A 21566-nucleotide genomic window follows, 5' to 3' on the forward strand; every position below is an offset into this window, starting at 1 on the left:
TCAAAGAGTAGAGCCTTTTTCCATCAAACCTTACTGTACAGACTGTATGTCTTTGAACTGCCATAGATAGGATAACTCACTGACTCAATGGCAACATTGTCCTGCCTGTTTGCATTACCCAAAGCATGATGGGAGCCAAGGTGGCAGAAAACACATGGCAGCGAAACAATCAAAGCAGTAGGAGCGACACAAGAGAAGGAAATGATCACGACAACAGTACTGATGCTCAGAATGTCCCATCAACGTGGTTATTATATCCATAAAACACTGACATACAGGTTTATGTATTAATATAGAAACATGTGTGCATAAGGGCGAAAAAAAAACAAAAAAAATTTAAATGGCATAAAACTTTCTTTTCCATACAAACTGTCCTATAAGCTGTTTCGTACCTGTGGCATGTAAAATGATAGCATTTCTGAGTAGCTTTATTCTGAAAGTAACAACATATGATATGATATTCCTGTAGCTAAGATGAGTAAACAATGCAAGCGAGGGGTAAACCCAGCAAAAACCAGGGTTTTACAAGTGGTTAAAACTCTATTCCTGCTTATTTACCTTTTGACTTTTACATCCTTGCTTGCTTTTGTTGTCCATCTCCCTTCTTACACCTCCCTTTCTCTCAACTCTCTCACTCTCCTCCACTCATCCACCCGTCATTTCCAGCTCTCTCTCTCTGCCTGTGCGGGGGGGGGGGGGGGGGGGAAAGTGGCGATGACACGGCACGCCATCTCGATTACGAGGTTAAAAGACACAGACGGAGGAGTCACACAAACACTGGCACCGCTGAAGTCACTCTCGCTAAAACAGAGACGACGTCTGTCAGATGCGGCCCTAATCCTGTTTATGATGTGTGTGCTTGTCTGACGAAAAAGCGTGAGCGGGGCCCAAAAGCGTGCACAAACACAGACGCAAACAATAAAAGACGTTCCGTAAACTATTTCATTAAAAACAGACATTTTGTTGTCTGTTTGTTTGGCCACCTCCAGGCCAGCAGATCGAATGAGACAAGAGGTGGGTGTGTGATTACTGGGTGCTCATCCTGTCACTCTGCACGCCCCAGATAAGAAGTTGTCCCTATGTGTGTGTGTGTGTGTGTGTGTGTGTGTGTCTCTGTGCTGCTGCTGCTTTCGCGAATGAGACACCTACCCAAAACACCACTTTCTCTTTTCTCTTTCCCTGTCATCCTCCTCTTTTTCCTCATCTCCATCCTTTTAACTAAGCTGATTAAAAGGCAATAAACCCCCCCCCCCCCCCCCCCACCCACTCACCCCCTCACCCACTACCCAACCCGCAGCCCTACGGCAGCGCGGGGCGGCAAGGGGGCCCTAACTACTTTCTGCATGAATATTAAGTGCGGGATTTGTGTCGCGGGTTTGAAATTGGAAATCACAAGTTTGACTAATCAGCTTTGGAGGTTCCACATTCAGGGTTTGAGTGTGTGTGTGTGTGTGTGTGTGTGCGTGCGTATGCATCTCTTCTCTTGTCTCCAGTGGCAACAGAGAGCCCCTACACACACACACACACGCGCACATACACTACCCCTGATCCTGCTGCGAGTCCGAGTGCTTATTCACTGCCTCGGCGGGGCCAAGTACCCCCTCCCTCCCTATCACACACACACACACACACACACACACACACACACCCCTCCACTGCATTCACTCCCACCCATCTCCCATTTAAAAAGGGACCCAGAAATAGCCCAAGAGGCTATTAGGAAAAATACAGCCAGAGGAGGAGGGAGCTGTGGGGGTTTACAGTCCAAAGCCATTCAAGGGTACACTCCAGATTCTCCCTCTTTCTCTCTTATTCTCCCTCTCTCCCCCTTGTCATCCATCCTTCTCCCTCGCTCTCTCCGGCGCCCTTTGTTCCGATGAATCAGTGCTTTAGCGAACATGCTCATTATGGCTCCGATAGACGAGGCTCGTTCAGTATCCCTGGCATTGGTGGAAAATGGGGAAGATAGACGAGGGAGACGCAACAGGAAAAAGGGAGAAAAGAATGAGAATAGATGTGGACTGAGAGAAAGGGGCATTAATGAAGCAGAATAGAGGAAGTGAACAAATGTAGGTTCTTCTCCACATTATAATGAATGCAACAATTGAAATTTACCATCTCTTTTTCTACTGGAGCTGTAACAACCTTTTCCACACTCCCAATATCTTTGTGCAGTAAGACATGTTAGTTCCAAGAGATGAATGCATTCCACTTGTCTTAAATCACTTTTATAAATCACTTCTGCTCCAGGGTTGGAGCCGTTGCTATCAATTTATGATGTTCTCGGTCTTGCGGAAAATGCAAAGAGAGTTTTGTAAGAGGCGAAAATTGATGGAGAACATTCCGAGGTATTACTGATAATAGCAATGATATACATTTTTGTTCATTTTGCAAAATGTCACGATGCTCGTTGGAGAACAGACGAGTTTTATAGAGTGTTTTTTTAGGCGTGCTGTAAAAACATTGATGAATTTGGCGGCACACATAATAAGAGGGCGGATGCGTTACAGACTAACATGAATATCGACCTGTCATGATAAAAATGAAAGCGATACTTCAGGGAGCGCACAGGTACCGCGGCCCATGACGGAATCTCTAACCTCCCCCATCTCACAGTTTATGATCTCACTCGACCGAGAGAATCATTCCATGGTGATATATACGCTTTGACAATGTAGCACCTCGCTATATCCATGACTCAGGCTCTGCTGTGAAACAGATGTCTGGTGAGATTTACTGTGATTATGAAGACGCATAGCGAGACAACAGCCATAACAACAGTTTATACATGATCCTCCAACAGACAAGAGTTTTTTGTCCCAATAGGGGAAGATTTAGAATTGCGTGACAGCACAGAGGAAGAAAGCGAGGTAACAATAGAACTCGGAATGGCCATTGTTATACATCTTCAAACTGGCATTTGTTTTTTCATCTATGTCATGAACAGATGTACATCCCACTAAAAGGATTATTAAGAAATGAATAATTGAGACGTACTGATTTTACAATCATTTCATATATGAGCTTGTCAGAAGCAGGGATACCCTGACTTTTAGTCCTTTGTAAAAACAGCGGATCCCACATTTCCCTTAATGCAACTCGGCATATTTTATTTTAACCTCCCTGTCTCTTAAAAGCTCACATATTTCTAACTCCACCCACTTGCAAGCCTCCAGACAATAACCCGGACATCATCAGGGCTATTTATGTCAGACTACAGAACGCTTCAAAGCAACAGATGGTACCATAAAGATGTTTGTACAGGCTGTAGTAGTAGTTATACTACTACAGAATAGTAGTAGTAGTTGTTATAGTTCTACAGACCAGTTAACTGATCAGTGGAATGCCCCTTTAAAAAGCGGTACTGTGTGGCAGCTGACTATTAACTTACTAATTTTTGATTTGCTTTAAATGCACCAACAAGGAAACTTTTAAAAACAACTTAATTATGACAATAGCAAAACGTTGACGCAAGAAAAGAAACAGCGATGAAATACCAATTGCCATAAATGAGCAAGCAAACACATATCAAGTTTGTGTAAGTTGTTTGTTATATAATCACACTGGCAAGAACAGGAAGTCATCTAAAACAAGATATGTTTCAGATAAATCGGTCAGACATCAGGAATGTTAAGCATAAAAACTTACAAAACAACTGCTTTCTTCCTTTAAATCATTGTGGAGAAGATGGCGCATGCTTTTCTGTTATACATTTTGCAGTAACGTTGGAGGGAGAACCAGAATTTCATTGCCAACGACTGCTCCACTGTGTGCATGTGTCAAACAAAGCCTTGAAAATGTTCCTACTACAATATGACCATGTTCAAACCCTAGTGAGCTGTTACTTAGTCTCGAGGTGTAGTTTTACAGCTGACCCTGACCTCTGACCTGCCTGTGGAGGGGTGCAACCCAAACACCATAATTACACATGAAGCACGTATTTGAAAGGGCATTACCTCAACCCACCAGGAAGCAATTCTACAGATGTAACCGTACACGCTCCAGTGGTGTTTTTCCGCCACAGTCAGCTTCATCATCCAAGAACCGCTCCGTTTCCAGTCAGGACTCTTAAGCCCCACTATCAGGCACTCTATTAAAGTCATCCTGCGCAATCATCTCCCAGTCCGTTGTGATACATTATTAATAAATGACAGACACTGACGCGCGCCGGAGAGAGAGCGGTAACACGGGCGTCCGCTCTCGGACATGGCTGTGCCCTCACGTACACGCACGCCCCGCAATACAAATAAAATACTCCCGCCATGAACTGCTTTGAAATCACAGGCTTTATCACCTAGTCGGCCGTCAGCGACATGCAACGGATAAACCACAACTTCCTACGAAAGGTCATAAAACCAATGTGGATGTTAATTGACGTCCCTGGCTACCACTAAAACATGGCCATTATCCCGGGTGAAAGCAACTGCAGGTCGGCCCGGCAGTGAGCCTTTAATGACGGCCATATAACTGCAGGATGGGGATTATTCTTTATGTTTAATCACGGCCGAGAAGACAAGTGTTTCTGGGATGACATCTCTCACCGGGACACTTACAGACCATCAGCCGGAGAGGCTGAGAAGCTAAGGGATGGTGGATCGAAGAGAGTGTTTTTAGGTGGTAATAACCAGCGATAACACAGATATGTTACACTCTTACGGGTATTAACAGATAAAAAAAAACTTAAGCAATTTAAAATTGTACTTAAATCCAGCTTGAAATAGACAGAAAGTTGTAGCTTTTTGGTTATAGATCATTTTGTAAGTTAGTTGCTTCTTAGATTGTAAGTATTGACATCTAATATCTGGTCGTTAAACATCGTAAAAACATTGTTCCTCAATAGAATATATTCAAAACCATATTCAACACAAGATTTAATTAATGTAAAGCCGGATATTCGGTGTGTAACTCCAGGCTGGAAAAATAGGAGGGGGCAAGGGAGAGGAAAAGCTGAGCTTATTGCTAGAGACCTACACAGCGTTCGGTCCAATCAGTGAACCAATTCAATAAGGCTGACTAGGTTAAAAGCCGTTGGTTATTAACTTCCCCAGTAATTTCGTCTGGCACAAACAAACCCCACCAATCACAGCGCATACAATGGAAACTGAATGCGATTCCCTCGAATATGCTTGCTTTTCTTTGAAAGCAGGCCAGGCTCTAAGACCGTTGGCTCCGTGATGATCCGTGATGACATCATGGAGCCCATTACAGCGGACCAACGGGGCCATGTGCTGCCATTACGCTGCTGCAAGGGACTAAGAGCATTTTTACAGGCATGCTGATGGCATTAGAGATGTCTGGAGGCCCCAACAGGGTTTTATTAGGTCCAACAGTGAGCTCAAACCGGTCCGGCTCAGGGGACCTAACCGAGCACTTGTCCCATTTTGCTGGAGGGGACCTACAGCCGAGTCGTGGCCCCAGCACAGCCTGCACTGGGGAAAGAAAGACACGGAGAAGCCCTCGGGCTTCCCTTGGTATATTCTACAAGTTTAATTACATCCTACCTGTGTGAGATGACGGGGTAATAATCAAGGAATGAGTCCCATGTTCACTGCATGGCCACAGGTTATTCACTCTGCTGACATGCAAGTTAGAAAAATCTCTGGCTGTCAATATATGAAGCCAGAGGTGTAACATGAAAACCAAACAAATAATTCCTATTGTGAAATGTGGAAACATGAACATTAGTTATATTTTAAGTGACGATTAATCACACACATATCTCCCTGCACTGGCAGTTTATGAACTTCCATATATCCGAGAGTGCTTCTTCATAATATAGTGTAGCTGTCAAATGCATGTCTACAATAGCCGAGGATTATTCATCCACACTGCAATGTTATCAACATATTAAATCAGAACAGAGTCCCATTATACCACAACAATTATTTCTCCAGACCAAATTTTGTCCAAAACTTTCAAAAGACTTCAAAGAATTCCCATGCAAACAGCAGGAGAGGAAAAAAAAGGTGGTGATGTGCACTATTTAAATACCTCCTCGTGAGTCAAACTCAAATGTTGGAAGGGAGCTTAAGACAGATGGAATGTGTCGCTGGATGGCCTTGCGGATTTGGGACGTATTCACCCATTCAGCTCCCTGTAATTACAAAGGCTCTCGCTGAGATCCGATTTGCCGCTGGGAGCTTGTTCAAGGCACGGGGATTGGATCGACAATGGCGTAGTCTGACAAAAGGAATATGGATACTGCTCTTAAAATAGAGGGAACTAATGCCGTTCGGTGTTGAGTGCACATGCTCGCCAGCTCAGATGTGGGCAAGGTAAATTTAATTATGTGCCCTGTACACACTGGCTGGCTTTTCGATTAGAATGGACTAACTTCTCGATACAGCTGTACCCCAGCGACCACTTAAAAAATAGTGTTGAGGACACACAGTCTGGTAATTGATGCAGGAGCCACTGGTTAGTACTAAACTTTTAGGCCTAAATCTCTTCTGTCTATACTATTTAGTGGCCTCGTCCATTATTAATGGTATTGATTTGAACCCTTTCTAACAGCAAATATGTGTGGGTTCTGTCAATACAAAGAGGGAATGACAGTAAGAGGTTATGGTTGAAGGTTTACTTGAGAATATATGTGTATTGTAATATACTGGTGGTTAAAGGCGATACCTGAACCACTGATTACATATTATTATTATTGTGCTCATATTCAAAATGACACCATTACTGCCGTAACAGTCGCTGAGAGCTGAGGCGCTGATGTTTGGAATGATGAGGGTCAGCAGTCAGCCCTTTTAGAAATGACGGCCGCATGCAAAATACATTAATTTACTGCTTTGTCCAATTTCTAATGTATGTGAAAGTGCAAGTCAAGAAGGTGACTTGCACTTGCTGGTTCCTGGTCTGTCCTTTGTTGAGGACGCAGGCGAGGAGATGAAACGAGAAGACGAAATTCAGAGAAAACTTGCAGTTTGTTGCATATGGGCGTAACATGGTGTGGTTTGGTCCAGTCATCTGTTACTATGAACAGTAACAGATGACAGATCCCACTGTATGGGAGCTTTTCTGTTGTAATGAAGAGTCAGGAAGTAACCTCCATCATCGGACAACACTGGCTAATACACAAAGACAAATATTGACTTGATTCAACAACAAATCGATTGATCTAATCCTTTCTTTTGTACTCACTGTTATTCAGTTACTTTCCTTAATATCACCCCGTTTTTGCACTCCTGTCTCCTACAAGTTGTATACACAGAGAGAAGGGAAGCCCTAAACACTCCCTTTCATTATAAAGTTAACAATCACTTCCCCTGGCTGGCAAACATCAGAGCACAGAAGGCAAAAATGCAGCAGTTAGCGTCCCTGCCTGCTGCTTCGAGGTCACTTCCCTGTGAATGTGTGTATTTACACTCGGCGTAACTGAAGATGAAAGCAACGTGAGGAGGCGTGAGAGTCATCTGCTTGCCTCCACGGTTCATAGTGCAAGCCCGTGCTCCGCAGTCACCTGCCTCTCAATCGCATTCCACACCTGATCTATTTCTGGTGCCGCTGTGTGAGAGCGGCGGGCGGCGGGGCTGAACGCAGTGACGCCTTCTTAGCGGAGAGAATCCGTGATTAGTTTATGAAATTGGGTTATCCATCATGTGAAAACCAGAGTTTCTCACAAAGGAGCCTACATGTTCACGTAACAGGAGCACCACGGGGCGCGTTAATCAATCAAAAGAGATTTCTCAGCCCATGAATTCAGAGAAAAGTACATCTCGCATTTGCTAACATGTTGTCCGTGTGCTTTCTCCCCATTAGTGGCTGAGACATTTTCAAAACAAATCATGGCGTTCTCTCTAAATTGTGTGGGAAAAACCTGCCTGTTAGTTTGTGTATTTTGCTAATCTCTCCTCGGCGTGGCACAGTCGGTTACGGCATCGGCAGCCTTCAGGAGAGTTGAGGGCGGATTAACTGTCTATTTGCAGCTGCTGACTGCCGGTAACGAGATGCCCTCCGGTGCCGATCAGCAAACGAAGCTTCAGGTACCCCTCGGCTATATCCAGCACCCCCCCCGCCCTAAATGGCACGCTCCCCTTTCCCTTCATCTTCAAATTCATTAGGTACTGCATGCATGGCTCCCAGGCTTCCCATTTGAGGGATGTTGATAGAATACATACTGTACATGCAACCTCAATCAGCTTGATCCACTTGATGTAGAGTTGAAGGCGAGGTGGGTCCATCTCTCTCTCTCTCCCCCTCTCTCGATCTGCTTTCAGGCTGTTTGCTTTCTTAAATGAACGTAATGGTACAAACGGAGGATAAATTGCCTTCTGTGTGCTCCATCTCATCACATCCATCCCACCGGGCCCTCTCCGAAGCGGAAAAAATAAAATAAAAATGAAAGCAGACCAGAAAAATAATTAATTTGCTTTGCCTGGGAGATACACGTTGCTATCAGTGTAGAACCCCTGCGATAAGGCTGATGTGCATTTGGTGCATTAGGCCTCTTGCACTATCGCCACAGCACAGAGCGAGCTGGGAGGAGAGGGCAAAAGTCAGTGTGAGAATGTGCCTGTATATTGGACCTGCACCCTCATTTTGTAACCCATCTGCAGGGTTTACATGGTTCACATTTTTCCAAAGCCGTGTGGGGACTGACACTTCACCTACACTGGCTTACCAGGTGCAGAGGACGTCCTGCGGCCGCCGGCAACAATGGCTGAACCCGAGGCTCATTCATTACACCGGCATCACATCCCAGATGAACTCTTCCCACCAGCTCGGTGTCCTTTTTCTTATTCTCAATTAGGAGCAGGAGAAGGCACCGCTCCACGCAGTCACTGTGACACTAATTTCACACCCACACAAGGACACTCAGAGGGAGTAATGGAAAAAAACACCGGTGGATGTCAGAGACAAACAAAAGGCAGCGCCGAAACATGCTGCCATGGTCCTGGGAACAAAACGTGACACCGTCTGCGTCGACTGGAAGTCGTGTTTAGCTTGGCAGCCAACAGGAGGGGGAGGAACTGGATACACCAGACGAAACACTCTGGAATAACAGAGATACCAATGAGTGAGTAAAAAGTAATTAGTTACCACTAATGCACGTGTCGCATTAAAGCAAACTGCTCCTTGATGCTAGACATATCAATTTTACTCCCTTGAGAACTACAAGAAAACGCATTTAGAGACTTACGAGCTGTTATTAAAGTCTTAATGCAGGGCTCGTAAAAGATTCATTTGTTTACCAATGAATTATTGAAGTAGGATTTAATCAAAGCTACAGATGTTGCAGTCAGACATTGTTGTTAATCTCATTTTGATTGCATTTAAATGAAAATACAGACTATAAAATTCACAGAGAGTGATTGTTGATTGGGGAGTTAATTACAGACGCCAAATAAGAAACAGCAAACGATTTAAAAAAAAAGCGATTGCTTCGGATTGGCCCGGTGGCCGTCTGGTCGAGGTTCGTAAGAACGCACTCCCCATCTGCATTACTCTAAATCGCGTCATCCAATGGTTCTTTCAAAGAAACCAGCGCAGATTTAAACCTGATGATTATGGGTCCCCATTGGAATGGCACTGTGATGTTCTCGTCCCCAAAAAAATGTGACGGGGTCGAAAGGAAACCAGATAAAATGAATTGTTCATCGGGATGATGATGATCCAAACAATAGTGAGGGTAAAAGCTCCATCGGCCTGTGGGTTTTAAACCACAGTGGACATCTGTGGACATGTCTCACAGCAGATTAACATCAACCAACTCCCGAGATGACGTCTTGGAGCTTGAGAGTGGCGAGGTGGTGGGAGCGAAGGTAAGGTGGGGTGGGGTGGGGGCACCTCACAAACTTTCACCAGAGATGAAAAGCCTGACCTTTTATCAACTGCGGAAAATGCATTAGCTACCTCATAATCCAATTTCAAGACCGTGCAAAGTGGAGGTTCTGACTGAATTTTAGAGTGGAGAGAGCAAAGGGAAAAACACCATAGTGAGTGTTTCTGTAGGTGAGGACTCTTTGGGTTCTTTTTCTCTCATTGCTGCTTGCCTGCCAGCATCTCTGGAGCTGCTGAGTTCGCAGAGGACTTCAAGGGCTTTGCACCGCTGAGCTCCATATCTCTTTCCCCCCTGCTTACCCCCCCCCCCCCCCTCTTCCTCTCGGTGTCTCTCTGACTCTTCCTCGCCCATGCTCTAAGGAGCTTTAGAAACCCGACTGGGTAATGGGAGCAGCAGTCAATCAAATTGCGCTTTCAAAGGTGATGCTTTGTTTCACGCTCGCTTCCCACAAATCCCATCGAGCCTGGCACCTGTCAGGTTGTCGTTCTGAAACGCAGCATCCAACGCCAGTCACCCAAAACCCCCCCCGGTCCCTCGGCAGATGGAGGGGTTGACTTGTCGGCTGCCTGTCGAGAAATGAGGTCATTCTATTTTGCTGGGTATAACTTTTTTTTTTTTTTTTTTTCATAAGGTGAAACCAAACAACTGAAAAAGAAAACACCATCCGTCTGGCTCCCTTTCATTTAAACCCGGTAATAGAGCAGGATTCATACAGGTTTTAGGGTGAAAAACGATATTTACTTTTGCTTTATATAAGGCTTTAACACAACTGATCGGGAATGGGTGCTGGATTTCTATTGGTGCCCTTCAGTTTTATGGAGTCTGACAGCATTGTCAAAACACCGCTGGTGCTGCCAGCTCTAATAACGTGGAGGTTGGTAATAAATTGTCAAACGAGCTCTTGTTGTACCGTGATCCCGTAAAGGAACAGTAAAACCCGATATGGCAGAATGGGCAGGATCTGTAGACGCCCACAGCAACCAGGGGTCCTTGTATCTCCAAGGGGTTTATGGGCTCAGGTCTGACTCATTCCCGCTTTTACAGTCACAGTGACCTTCCCATTAGGGCTCCATTAGCAAAGGTCTATCAGAGAGAGAGAGAGAGAGGCGTATACCTGGTCTGTTTATCCAGCTGCAGCCTCTTCTTATTAACTGTAGCGGATAAACAAGAGTACAGCTTTGGCGAGTTATGGGCGAACAACTTTATAATGGCACAAAAAGAATGCACGTGTGTAAACACATGAAGTATGACAAGAGTCCAAGATGCAAAACTATAACGTACAGTACCCTACCTCCTCTGAAAAGGAGCGCCAACCCACATCAACCGAAGGGCCCCTTAGTGTCTCTAATTAGCTGACTGGATAAAAAAAAAAAACGTCTTCTATTTGACTAAAAAGCTGTGTCGTAATGACAGCACCGAGGGATGTACAGTAAACAAAGCGATGAGAACTCAGACTCCTGGGTACACCAGCATTGTTTGATGTCTTTCCAGCTATGCAAATGTTTGACTGGGTGGCTTTTAGATGGAAGATGCTGATTAGTTGGAGTGTAGTCGTCCTCCGACACACGCTTCAGTTTTTTCACCAAAGAAGAGCGAAAAATAAACGGAAGGCTGTCAGCTAATTTCAACTCAATTTGCTTCCATTTACGTGGTCCCTGGAACCAATTGTACAAGGTAAGATTTGTGCAGTAGTACAACGCGTCTAGAGGTCATCTGATTATCAGGAGATGGCTTCCACCATGGTAAAATACCCATAGAATGTTATTTGCTATGCTAGCAAACAGCCAGCCAACAACAGACTACAGGGTTACCTTAACTTGTATGTATTTTATACGTGCGTTTGTGTAAAATATACAACTAAAAAACAAACGGTATGAAATGCTTGAATATCTTCTCATTTTGGAATTGTACATTGCTCCACACTGTGGCCTCTGTAGACAGCATAGGGTTGTCAATCAAAATAAATCCGGGTTAGAGGCACTAAGCAGTGTGATTTTAAATGAATTTATCCGTTTTTGCATGTTGTATAGAAGTTCCTTCAGGGGTGTTACAAGTTGCCGGCTTGCTGTCAGATGTCTGACCATGAGATATGACTCGGCTAGCAAATAACTCAAATGTCCCTTTAAAATGTGATCCTTAAATCTGCCTCTTTGGTCGGAGCGTGTTTCTCCGGGGCCCACCTCAGAAGGCGGTAACAGTATCCAGGTCGGGGTTAAACGCAACTCATTCTTCTCTTTCATTCTGACGACCGACTGACAGACGGGAATGAAAAGCCTTCCCTGCACAAACCTCCTCCACTTCCTTCAAACAGGAAGTCCTGCAGCTCCAAAATACTGGGTTAAGTAGCAGCGGCAGGATTAGAAAGTGAAGACATTTGAAGTCGCACTGGATCTCAAAATGGCAAAACAAAACTTCTCAATCCAATTTTGCTGCCTTGATACATGGAACCGGCGGAAATAATTGCAAATTCTGTTGTGTCGACGCTTTCTACTTGACAATGAAAGTTCCAATAAGTTTAATTTAGAAATGCAAATTACTGTTTATGTTTGTTATGATAGGCAAGTGACAGGAGTCTTGAATCTGAATGTGTTTCAAGCTCCTTTTTCTGCAAATCGTAAATAGAAAGCCTCCGAGCTAAATAAGAACCAGTGCATATTATTATTATTATATCTCAAAGGCAGCAAGACAAATATTACAGGCGTACGGCCGGGCTGGCATACACAAGATATGCAAAGCAGTGAGAGGTGCAAAGCAGAAATGCAGTGTTGAACATGCGGCGCATATTTCAAATCAAATCACAACACTCGCGACAGTTAATCCGGTCCCTGCAAATAAAACTCTATAGTGCTCTATCAATACTTAAAGCTCAGACCCCAAACCAAATATAAGCTTGTGTTTATAATGAACATGCCACACGCAGCTTTCTGTGCTGAAATAAACCTGTGAAGGTGAGAATACAATCTCCAGGAAGCCGCTAAAACACGAGAGCAGGAAGGAGAAGATAAGAGGGTCTTCTTTTTCGTTTGTTTTTTGAAACCGATGAATTTCAGAGGCGACCTAATGCATGGTATTATGTATTTGTTTTTTAACCGAAAAATACAGTTTGTAAGATTACAAAAAACATCTAAAATATGGAACACCATCCAGATGGTCAGAGGGAATTTGGCACCCGAAAGTATTTGAAAATCATTTTTCTAAGTAAGTTATATCTAAGTAATAAAGCATCTGTTAACAACCAGACCCCTCATGCAGGAGTCCCTTTGCATACCTTTTGTTTCTCTTTTTTTCTCTGAGAGCCACTGAGCAGAGTGCTATTAATATTCCCTCTGGCAACGAACGAGACATCCTAATAATAATCATGTCTTATGCTAAGGCTTTTCCCCGCACAGAGCCTATTGACAATCAATAGCATCATATCTATCAACGACCAACATCTTGTAATCTGATTACACAGACTCATTGAACACCAGTCGAGCATCGTCTAGCCTTCATTTTCAACTGGCTTTCAGGCTTATCATTGCATTGTGCTTGGGGAAGCGGGATAGTTGACAGTAGATGGCTGTTCTGACACAACGAGGCTATCCACAGGAAACACGTGGAGGTAACCTTCACTTTAGACATATGGATCAGTGGCCTTCACTGAGCCCCGGATGTATTGGCACACATTTAGCTGGCTATCAGAGGGGCCAGATAACCTTGTCATAGCTACTCTGACTGTCATGGGTGTGTTACAGGGTGGAGATTCTACCTCTGTAAATCCTCCTATAAAAAAGCACACACACACACACACACACACACTCACACAGAGGCGCTCTGTCTCGGTCACACACACAGCTTGGTAGCACATGCCCCCCGCCCCGCCCCCACCTGAACCCAGCAGTGAAAGGTCACAAGCCCCCAAGTGACAGCTGTCAATCACGGGAGGTGGGTATTATCCGATCCATTAATAACACCACGAAAGGTTCTGGGAGACCATGGGAATAGAAATCTCCTGACTTGTCACCACTGGATGTGACCTACAGGAAACCTGTGACCCTCAGACCTCCTTTAAATCAGCATTAGCCACAAGCATTAAGTTTAAGAAAAAAGACTTAGTTGAGGCTTTGTTAAGCTGTAGTTCATTCACTGGAGCTTAAATACACTAATAATACCATATGTGCGAACTTCACACAGGCCTTTTGGCAATAGGCTATCGACACACACATATGAAAGTAAAGCTCTGCATGGCGTTGTCGACACATCAAATATGTGTTGACACGGAGGTTATGTGCGATGCAACCCCCCAGCGACAAACAAGCTGAAGACACATGCAGCGTGACTCTCAGCCGGGGAGGATTACCTGTGATCCAAGGATAATGAAAAAAAAAAAAAAGACTGCCTGATATTAATTTCTAGCACAGGGAGAATGACTGATAGGCTCTTGTTGTTCACTTTTTTTTTTACCTTGCCTGTCGATTCCGCCTGCTTGCACGGGGCAATGCCTCGTGGGACGAGGCAGCGATAAAACCCTGTGAGAAATTCATTGTTTTTCTGTGCAGCGTTTGTCACGCATGACAAGTAAAAGCAAATACAAACACACCGCTGCTGATACATTATACATGAGGTGTAAATGAACTGGATTGTTGCAAAGCTCAAGCACGAGGCACTAGGCTAGTTAGTGTCCTTTGAATGAAGGAGAAAGGTAGTAGTCACAGAGCTCACTGTGGAGCTTTGAGTGTCGGTGGATATGGACATGTATGTTGAGTCAACGGCCTTGCAGTGACTGCGTATATGGACTGTTTTTTGGGCGCCCCCTACCTGTCTGGAGCTGCAGGGCGTCCATTGCGCGGCTTGTTGACCTGGGCATACAGGGCCTCCAGGGGTGGACCGTTGCCCTGTAGGCTCGAGGGAAGGGGAGGACTCTGGGGTGTCTGGGGGAGATGGTAGTGGTGGTTGTAAGGCTCCATGCCGCTGCTATCCACCGACGAGTTTAACGATCCGATGCCGGCGTAGGTGGGCTCCTCATCTGAGCTGAAGGTACCGCCGACAACGTCTTGGATCTCAGCATATTCCCTCTCCTTTGACTGCTTCTCCCGAAGCTCCCGCATCTTGACATGTATTCTGTGATAAACACATTGAACAGAGAAAGTTAGATATAAGTGTTTTCTATTCGTGAATCATCTGGCAAATTTAATGTTATGTTCAAGAAATGCCTAAATTCAAGACATGAATATATCTAAAAAACATATATTTTTAGAGTCAAAAATGACTAAGATGATCAGCCTTACAAATGGTATAATTCTTACGCAGTTAAAAGGGGTTGGTGTGAAATGTCTGTAAAATATTGCCAATTCCTTTTCTGCGCCTTTGTGTGAAACTATGCATTTGGCCAACTTAAGCTGGTGCAGAAGAACCATATCAAATTGCCCAATATTAATCGGTTCTTAAGAGATTATTTCTACGTTTTGTTGTTTCGTTTATTTTCATGCTCAGGGAGCCTGTATACAATATTTGTTCCAGTTCTGCGGATGGAAACACATCCAGTTTTCATGTTCTTTTAATATGAAAGGAAAAGTTTTTATCAAATTTGCCTGGGAAAGATACTACGAATTGTACGCATTTCTTTGTGCAGACCAACTGTACCGAGTAGGAGACAAAAAGGAGACACTTGATGATATTTGAGGTATTGAGAGGCAAGTGTGTGAGAAATGTACTGTAAGGAGGCAATGAAGGATGTCCAGATAAAATAAAGTAAAAAGACTGACTGTAATATTCGGCCTAAGACTCAGCGAGGCCAGCATCAGCATTCCAACTTTAAAGTTTAATCTCAGATATCGATCAGCTCAGACCTGAGGAAGAGGTCTCTCCTCTTTTAACTTCTAAAGTAGCTTTCTTCTCCTAGGCAACAGGGAATGAGGAGAATAATGTCTTCTACTGTAGTGAGAGCAGTATTATTCAAATATGTGGCTTTCCATGAGCCATTAGTGGGCCGCGGCGAGTGCACTGATCTTTATCCCTCAGGTCCTCTAACAAGAGGAGGTGGGAGGGGAGAGGGACGGACCTCCTCTTCCTCCATCCAGGCCCTTCCTCTCCCTCCATGCCGCTCCTCTCCCCAGGACCACTTCCACACAACAGAGCCTTTCACGGGGTCTTTTCCTGTCTCGGAGAATGGTTCCATGTGAACGCCCATCTGTCCGCAGCTAACAAGGTTCAGTCATGGTGCTGCGTGGGAGCGAGGAGAGCTGGCGGTGGAGGAGCGGGGGAGGTGGACACAGTGGGGAGCAGCAAGGAGAAGGGCTGAGGGGGGGGGGGGGGGGGGGGGGGAGGGGGCTGACCTCCCACTGCGGTGACCCTGGCAGCAGCCACCAGACTGCTCACTGCTTCCAGATGTTGTACCCCTGCTCTAGGGTAACACACACATCCACACACCAGCGCGCTACTTCCCACTGGTGCAAGACTTCCCCATTACCTCGGGTCATAACTGACCTCTGACCCCCCCCCACTGCTGCTACTAACAGATGATTGACAGGTTTGGAGCAGAGCTAGGATCCCCCCCCCCCCCCTTGCCTAACTCTCTCTCCCATGTCTGTGTATTTTAATAACAGTAATCACATTTCAAACAATCACCATTCTTCAATGCCGAATTAACCCAATTCCCACATCCCACCCATAGACTGCCTTGTTTATTTTTAGCTGTCCAAAATCCCATTTTCTCAGCATTATCTGCGGAATGAGATTTTGATGGAGGCCTGATGCAATGTTGCATGATATGCAGTCATCTGTAAAAGCCTCTGAGGCGGTTCAGTGTGTTTTTGCATTGGCACGGACCAACCAGGGTACATTACGGAACTGATCAACTCACAGCGGAGTTGATCGGTGACGTCTCACTTCAGTCAGGAAATAGAAAACGAGCCTCCAAGGGAGAAAAACACTAATTCCCAGAAGCCCTTTCACCTGCCGTCTGGCTAAAGTGATGTCAGATCTCTGCCAGGAAGGACCAGACAATGATGTTACGACAGGTTCACGGAAGTCCGCTGGGATCTCAAAACCCTCTGGCGTTTTATGGACTAATCAGATTCATAAAAACGGCAATATTGACATTTGGGATGAGATAATGGCCTTGGCTAGACTGGCGACACGAAGCTAAAAGAGAGAGACTTCTCTTCCAGGCCTCGGGAGTCTGACATGGATAAAGCTAATAGGTGCATTTCAATAAAAGGTTATTAACAAGCAAAAATTCTAAATGAGATCACATGCGGGTAATGCTGTTGCCATTAGCGTCTCTACCATCTGGTCCATCTTGCGTCGTAACTTTGTTGCTTTCATGCACTCATCAACTTTCGAACCAAAGCTCGTCTTTCAATGCATCACATTCGTCACATTTGTCTTTGGCGAAGTCATGGCTCTTTTGTTGCTACAAAAGACCAATACATTCTTGTGTTTGTGGAAAAATATCCACAATCCAAACCTGTCAGTCTGCAGTGAGAGGCCTATTCCAACTTGTTCTGGCTGTCAGATGGAAATAGCAGGACTATCATACAGTGTTAAGTTTCTTCCCTTGGCCTGTTGGCAGTGGGTCTCATTATGGCAAGCTGACATTTGAGTGTTACATTTCCAAGTGCATATTTTCTGCTAGGTGTCTCCTATTGAAGGAATGAAACTACCAGGGATTTAGTCATCTAAAACTCAATGTGCAATTATACAATTTGTTTGGTTGGGAATGCCACACAGGATGACATTTTTGTGCATGTTTTTGAGGCAATGCTGGTCCACCGCTTTGGTCCAACTCTTGGATGGATGTCCATGAAATGTGGTTCATGGTCCCCAGATGATGAATCCTACTGATTCTGGTGATCCCATGACTTTCCATCTAACGCGTGTGTTAGCACTTTCAAAGGTTTCACCTATCCTGTGAAATATATTAACAACTACAAGACGGATTGCCACGACATTTTTGCTCAAATCATGGTTTGCGGAGGAGAAATCCTCTGGTGTATTAACTTTTCATCTACTGCCACCATGAGGTTGGCAACTTTTGGATAGCTTGCGGTTACATTTTTGTCATGTTTATGTTCCCCTCAGGATGAATTGTAGAACACTGAACTTCCTTTTCATCAAACGCCATCATCAAATTTGTTCTTTGTTCATGACCAAATACCTTCAAAACTACTGACACTCCCATCTGCCTCAGCTGTACTTCTACTAGTGCCAATTAGCAAATGTAAGCACGCTAGCATGCTAAACTAAGACGTCGACCAAGGTAAACATTATATCCACCAAATGTAAACATGTTAGCAGTGTGACATTAACATTTAGCTCAAAGCAATGTTAAGTCTAAATGCAGACTGACAGAGTTGATAGTGTGGCTCTACAATCTTAGTCTTATCAACTTAACAAAGTAATAAATAAATAGTGAAAGTACTGCATCTGCAAAATAGTCACTGTCAACATATTCCACTTGTTTTACCTACAATATCTACATCATTCAACCCAACCTCCTCCCAGTGTCTTTTATGCAGAGTTTCAGAAAGATATCAAGCAAATTAGTCGTGTGTTAATGTATTTTGTAGGAAACCGGGCTGGACTTTGGAAGCCCTTTTTCTGCAGTGTAATATGCTCATTAGCTCCAAACCATACATCCACACCTGCTCACTGAGTTCCTTCTTGGGCAACCTGCAACTGCTGCTCCACTTCCAAGTCCCCTCCTTCCCCCACTTTCTCCTGAGAGGCCACCCCCGTGCTGTACCATATATACTCCATTAGCCAATTAATGGCCCAGCATGTTAACATTGAGGAAAGTGCTGCCCACACTAAACACATTATTACTGTACAGCCCCAATTACCAGCCCCTCTCCTCTCTTCTCCTCTTACCAGACACTACGTACAAGAGGAGAGGACACTGTAGCTTTTAATGCAACCAGCCCGGAGATATTTCATTTAAAAAAAAGGAGGACAGTCGAGCTGAGGATTTACATTTTCATTTTAATTAGACTGATGACAGAAAAGTATATAATTCCACTATTAATCAGTTTATTGTGTTTCTCTGTGCCGTCTGTGATTTACTTTATATTCTAGGAAGTATAATTGACCTCACATGTAGCTTTAAATACAAAGCCATGTCTAATTGTTTATTCTTCATAACAGTGCAGTGGAAAGGCATTTCCTCCTGGCGACAAAAGCGGTCTAGACAGTCTAATGCTGAGGTTTCAGGGCAGTTAAAGTTCATCCCCAACTACACTGACTGACCACGTCTTGAAGATAAATATTATCTTGTTATTCATTCTTGCTAAATTGATGTGTGAATACCTTCACATCGACTAAAACCGAAATTTGTAATGATATTGTCGCCAGAGCTTCACATCTTCACACGAGTGTGAAAGCCGAAGACTGTCACATCGAGTAAATACTGTAACACATTATATGGGTGGAACGAGAAGCTTGGTGTGAACTGGTGTGTCAGCTCACCTCAACTCCTTCCTCACTATACTGAATAAATCTCTCTGTTTATCCAACAGGGCTGTTTTTTTTGGACCAACAAAGCCAGCAGACTTCTTCTCCATATGTTTGTCAATGTGTGATCTACCCAGGGGAGGGGGGGGGGGGGAGGGGGGGGGGGGGCGCTGTCTGTACTTTCAGACACTCATTTTGAAGTCAACACACTTAGAAGCTTGAAAGCCTGCCTCCTCAATATGCATCGTTACCGCGTTGGATGAAACGGAATGTATTTGCTCTCTTACTTTCCAGCCACCTTCAACAGATGTTTTCTTTTTTCTTCTTTTCAACACCTCCTCACATGTTCTATTGTTCTGAAGGGCAGAATGTATCTGGATCTAATCAAAGTGCAGTAAATGACTCTTGCGTGCAGCTGTCTGTGCTGAATTGCTAAAAAAAAAAAAAACTCCGATATCCCATCTTTTGTCTTGACACTTGGCCCACAACCGCATAATGCAATCACCGAGATAATTGTCCGAGTTTCCGTGGTGTTAATTCACAGTGTTAACAATCGCATTAACTTGCTGTAGGTATCAATATAATTACAAATGTAATCACACTTCCCAATCAGCCAGTCGGAGCTTCCTTTGAACTCGCTATGCAAATGAGACGCAAATAGGATTCTGAAATAATGAGATGGTTTGACAAAGTGGAATGATAACGTTGGTACCACAATCACCATAATGCGAGGGATGTGCCTTATAGCAAATTGCTTTACTTTTTTATTTTATTTTTTTATCGGCGGCACTAAGCTCAATGTACCCTGAACAAGGTATAAGAAAAGAACTTCTCTTTTGTTAAATAAAAGATTAAATTGTCACGGCTAATCCAGGTTTGCTCTCCGTCTATATGAATTGTGCTGATTGACCGACTCAAGAGTCACTGGTCACTTTGTGTTTGTCCAGGGTGCAGCGGGAAGTCAAACAACAAACAGGGGGAAGCAGGCCACTGTCGAGTATATAAAAAGAAAAAAGAAGAAGCAGTGATGGTCTCTGCAGTGGTCTGGGGAGAGTGGCAGTGGAGTGCTGGCCGCTGATTAGAAGCCAACCGGAGCCAAGCAGATAAGAGAGAATGGACATCATAATCAGCTGCCAGCGAGCGAGAATGGAGTTCAGTTCAGGCGGAAAATGAAGAAGGAACATTGTCAGGTTGTCTTTGTGTGCTCCCCTCTTTGGCCGGGAAAATATAGTTTCGGGGCTAACATGCGCAGAGATAAGTCAGAGACTGATAGAAGCTCCACCAACACCATCTGCACAGTGTTCTTTCTCTCTCTCTTCTCCCCCCCTGGCCCTGCATGAATGAGGGCCGTGGCCACAGAAACCGCTGCTCTCCAGCCCACCTAAGGTCCAATCAGAGGGCTTGTTTTGTCCACAGTCCTCTCAGCATGAGCCAATCAGACAGGGTTGTCTTGGGTGCTGTCCACAGGCATAAAGAGAGCGGAATAATGGCTGCTGCCACCGCTGGCCCCGAACAAAGACTTGGATCAGCCTAACCACAGGTTCTAATGTCGCCTTGATGAGACATGAAACAGTCAATCACAGGAGCTGTGTGAAAATCTCCATGATTCTAGCAAAACAAATGCTGCTGATAAGCACTCTTCCTCAAGTGGATGCACTGCACTGTCTGCAAGTCAAACGTTTGATGTACTCTCTTCTCCATCGTCCTCCATCTATAAGAGGCTGACAAGATATCAATGGAGGGGAACGTTTTTACTGAAAAATAAACGAGTTCCATCTGCAAGGGCCGCAGGCCAAACCATAAATTGCACGAATCATATCAAGGTCAGAGTTTTAAATATATGACCGAAGCTGCCTTATTGCAGGGTAAGAAAGGGCAAGTTTTACGAATTAATCTGTCTCACCTCTTCGCTGACTCCTATTCTGAATCACTAAAAGCCCCTGTCAAAACCGTCTGCTTGAATTAACGATCGCTAATGTCAGCCGAGCCGGGGGTTTTGGCTGCGGGCCATCCCGTGTCGCGCTGACACGCAGGGCCGGCTGACGATTACCAGCGCCGGAAACCCGCCGCGGTCCGATCCATAGTTTCATAAGCGCACTGCCTCCGTGGCGGCATTGTAATCAATCAGAGCATGTGCCGTAAAGCACACAACTAAGACAATCAAATGTAGCGCTTTGGGAGTGCCATACAGTAGCGGTATCAAAAAATACAAGAAGTAATGGATTTCTAAGCCGTCGTCCTGCTGAACCCTAATGCTTTGAATATCGACTTGTCCTCGTGGCAGGTTGGTTTATTATTACCTACCACGATTTCCCTCAGGATTCCCTTTCCATTAACCGAGGGACAATCC

At 44.6% G+C, this 21566-nt stretch overlaps 1 protein-coding gene across 1 annotated transcript in view; it reads right to left on the reverse strand.

Moving 5' to 3' along the window:
- The window catches only part of LOC142971873 (partitioning defective 3 homolog), a 301306-nt gene that overhangs the window by 58415 nt on the left and 221325 nt on the right, over positions 1-21566 (reverse strand). The window contains exon 21 of the mRNA XM_076112603.1: positions 14585-14887. Within this exon, the coding sequence (XP_075968718.1) occupies positions 14585-14887 (303 nt within the window). The remainder of the gene's footprint in view (positions 1-14584; positions 14888-21566) is intronic.

The sequence above is a fragment of the Anarhichas minor genome, unplaced genomic scaffold (genome assembly GCF_050575085.1).
Source record: "Anarhichas minor isolate MPS153535 unplaced genomic scaffold, ASM5057508v1 ptg000050l, whole genome shotgun sequence".
Classification (NCBI taxonomy): domain Eukaryota; kingdom Metazoa; phylum Chordata; class Actinopteri; order Perciformes; family Anarhichadidae; genus Anarhichas; species Anarhichas minor.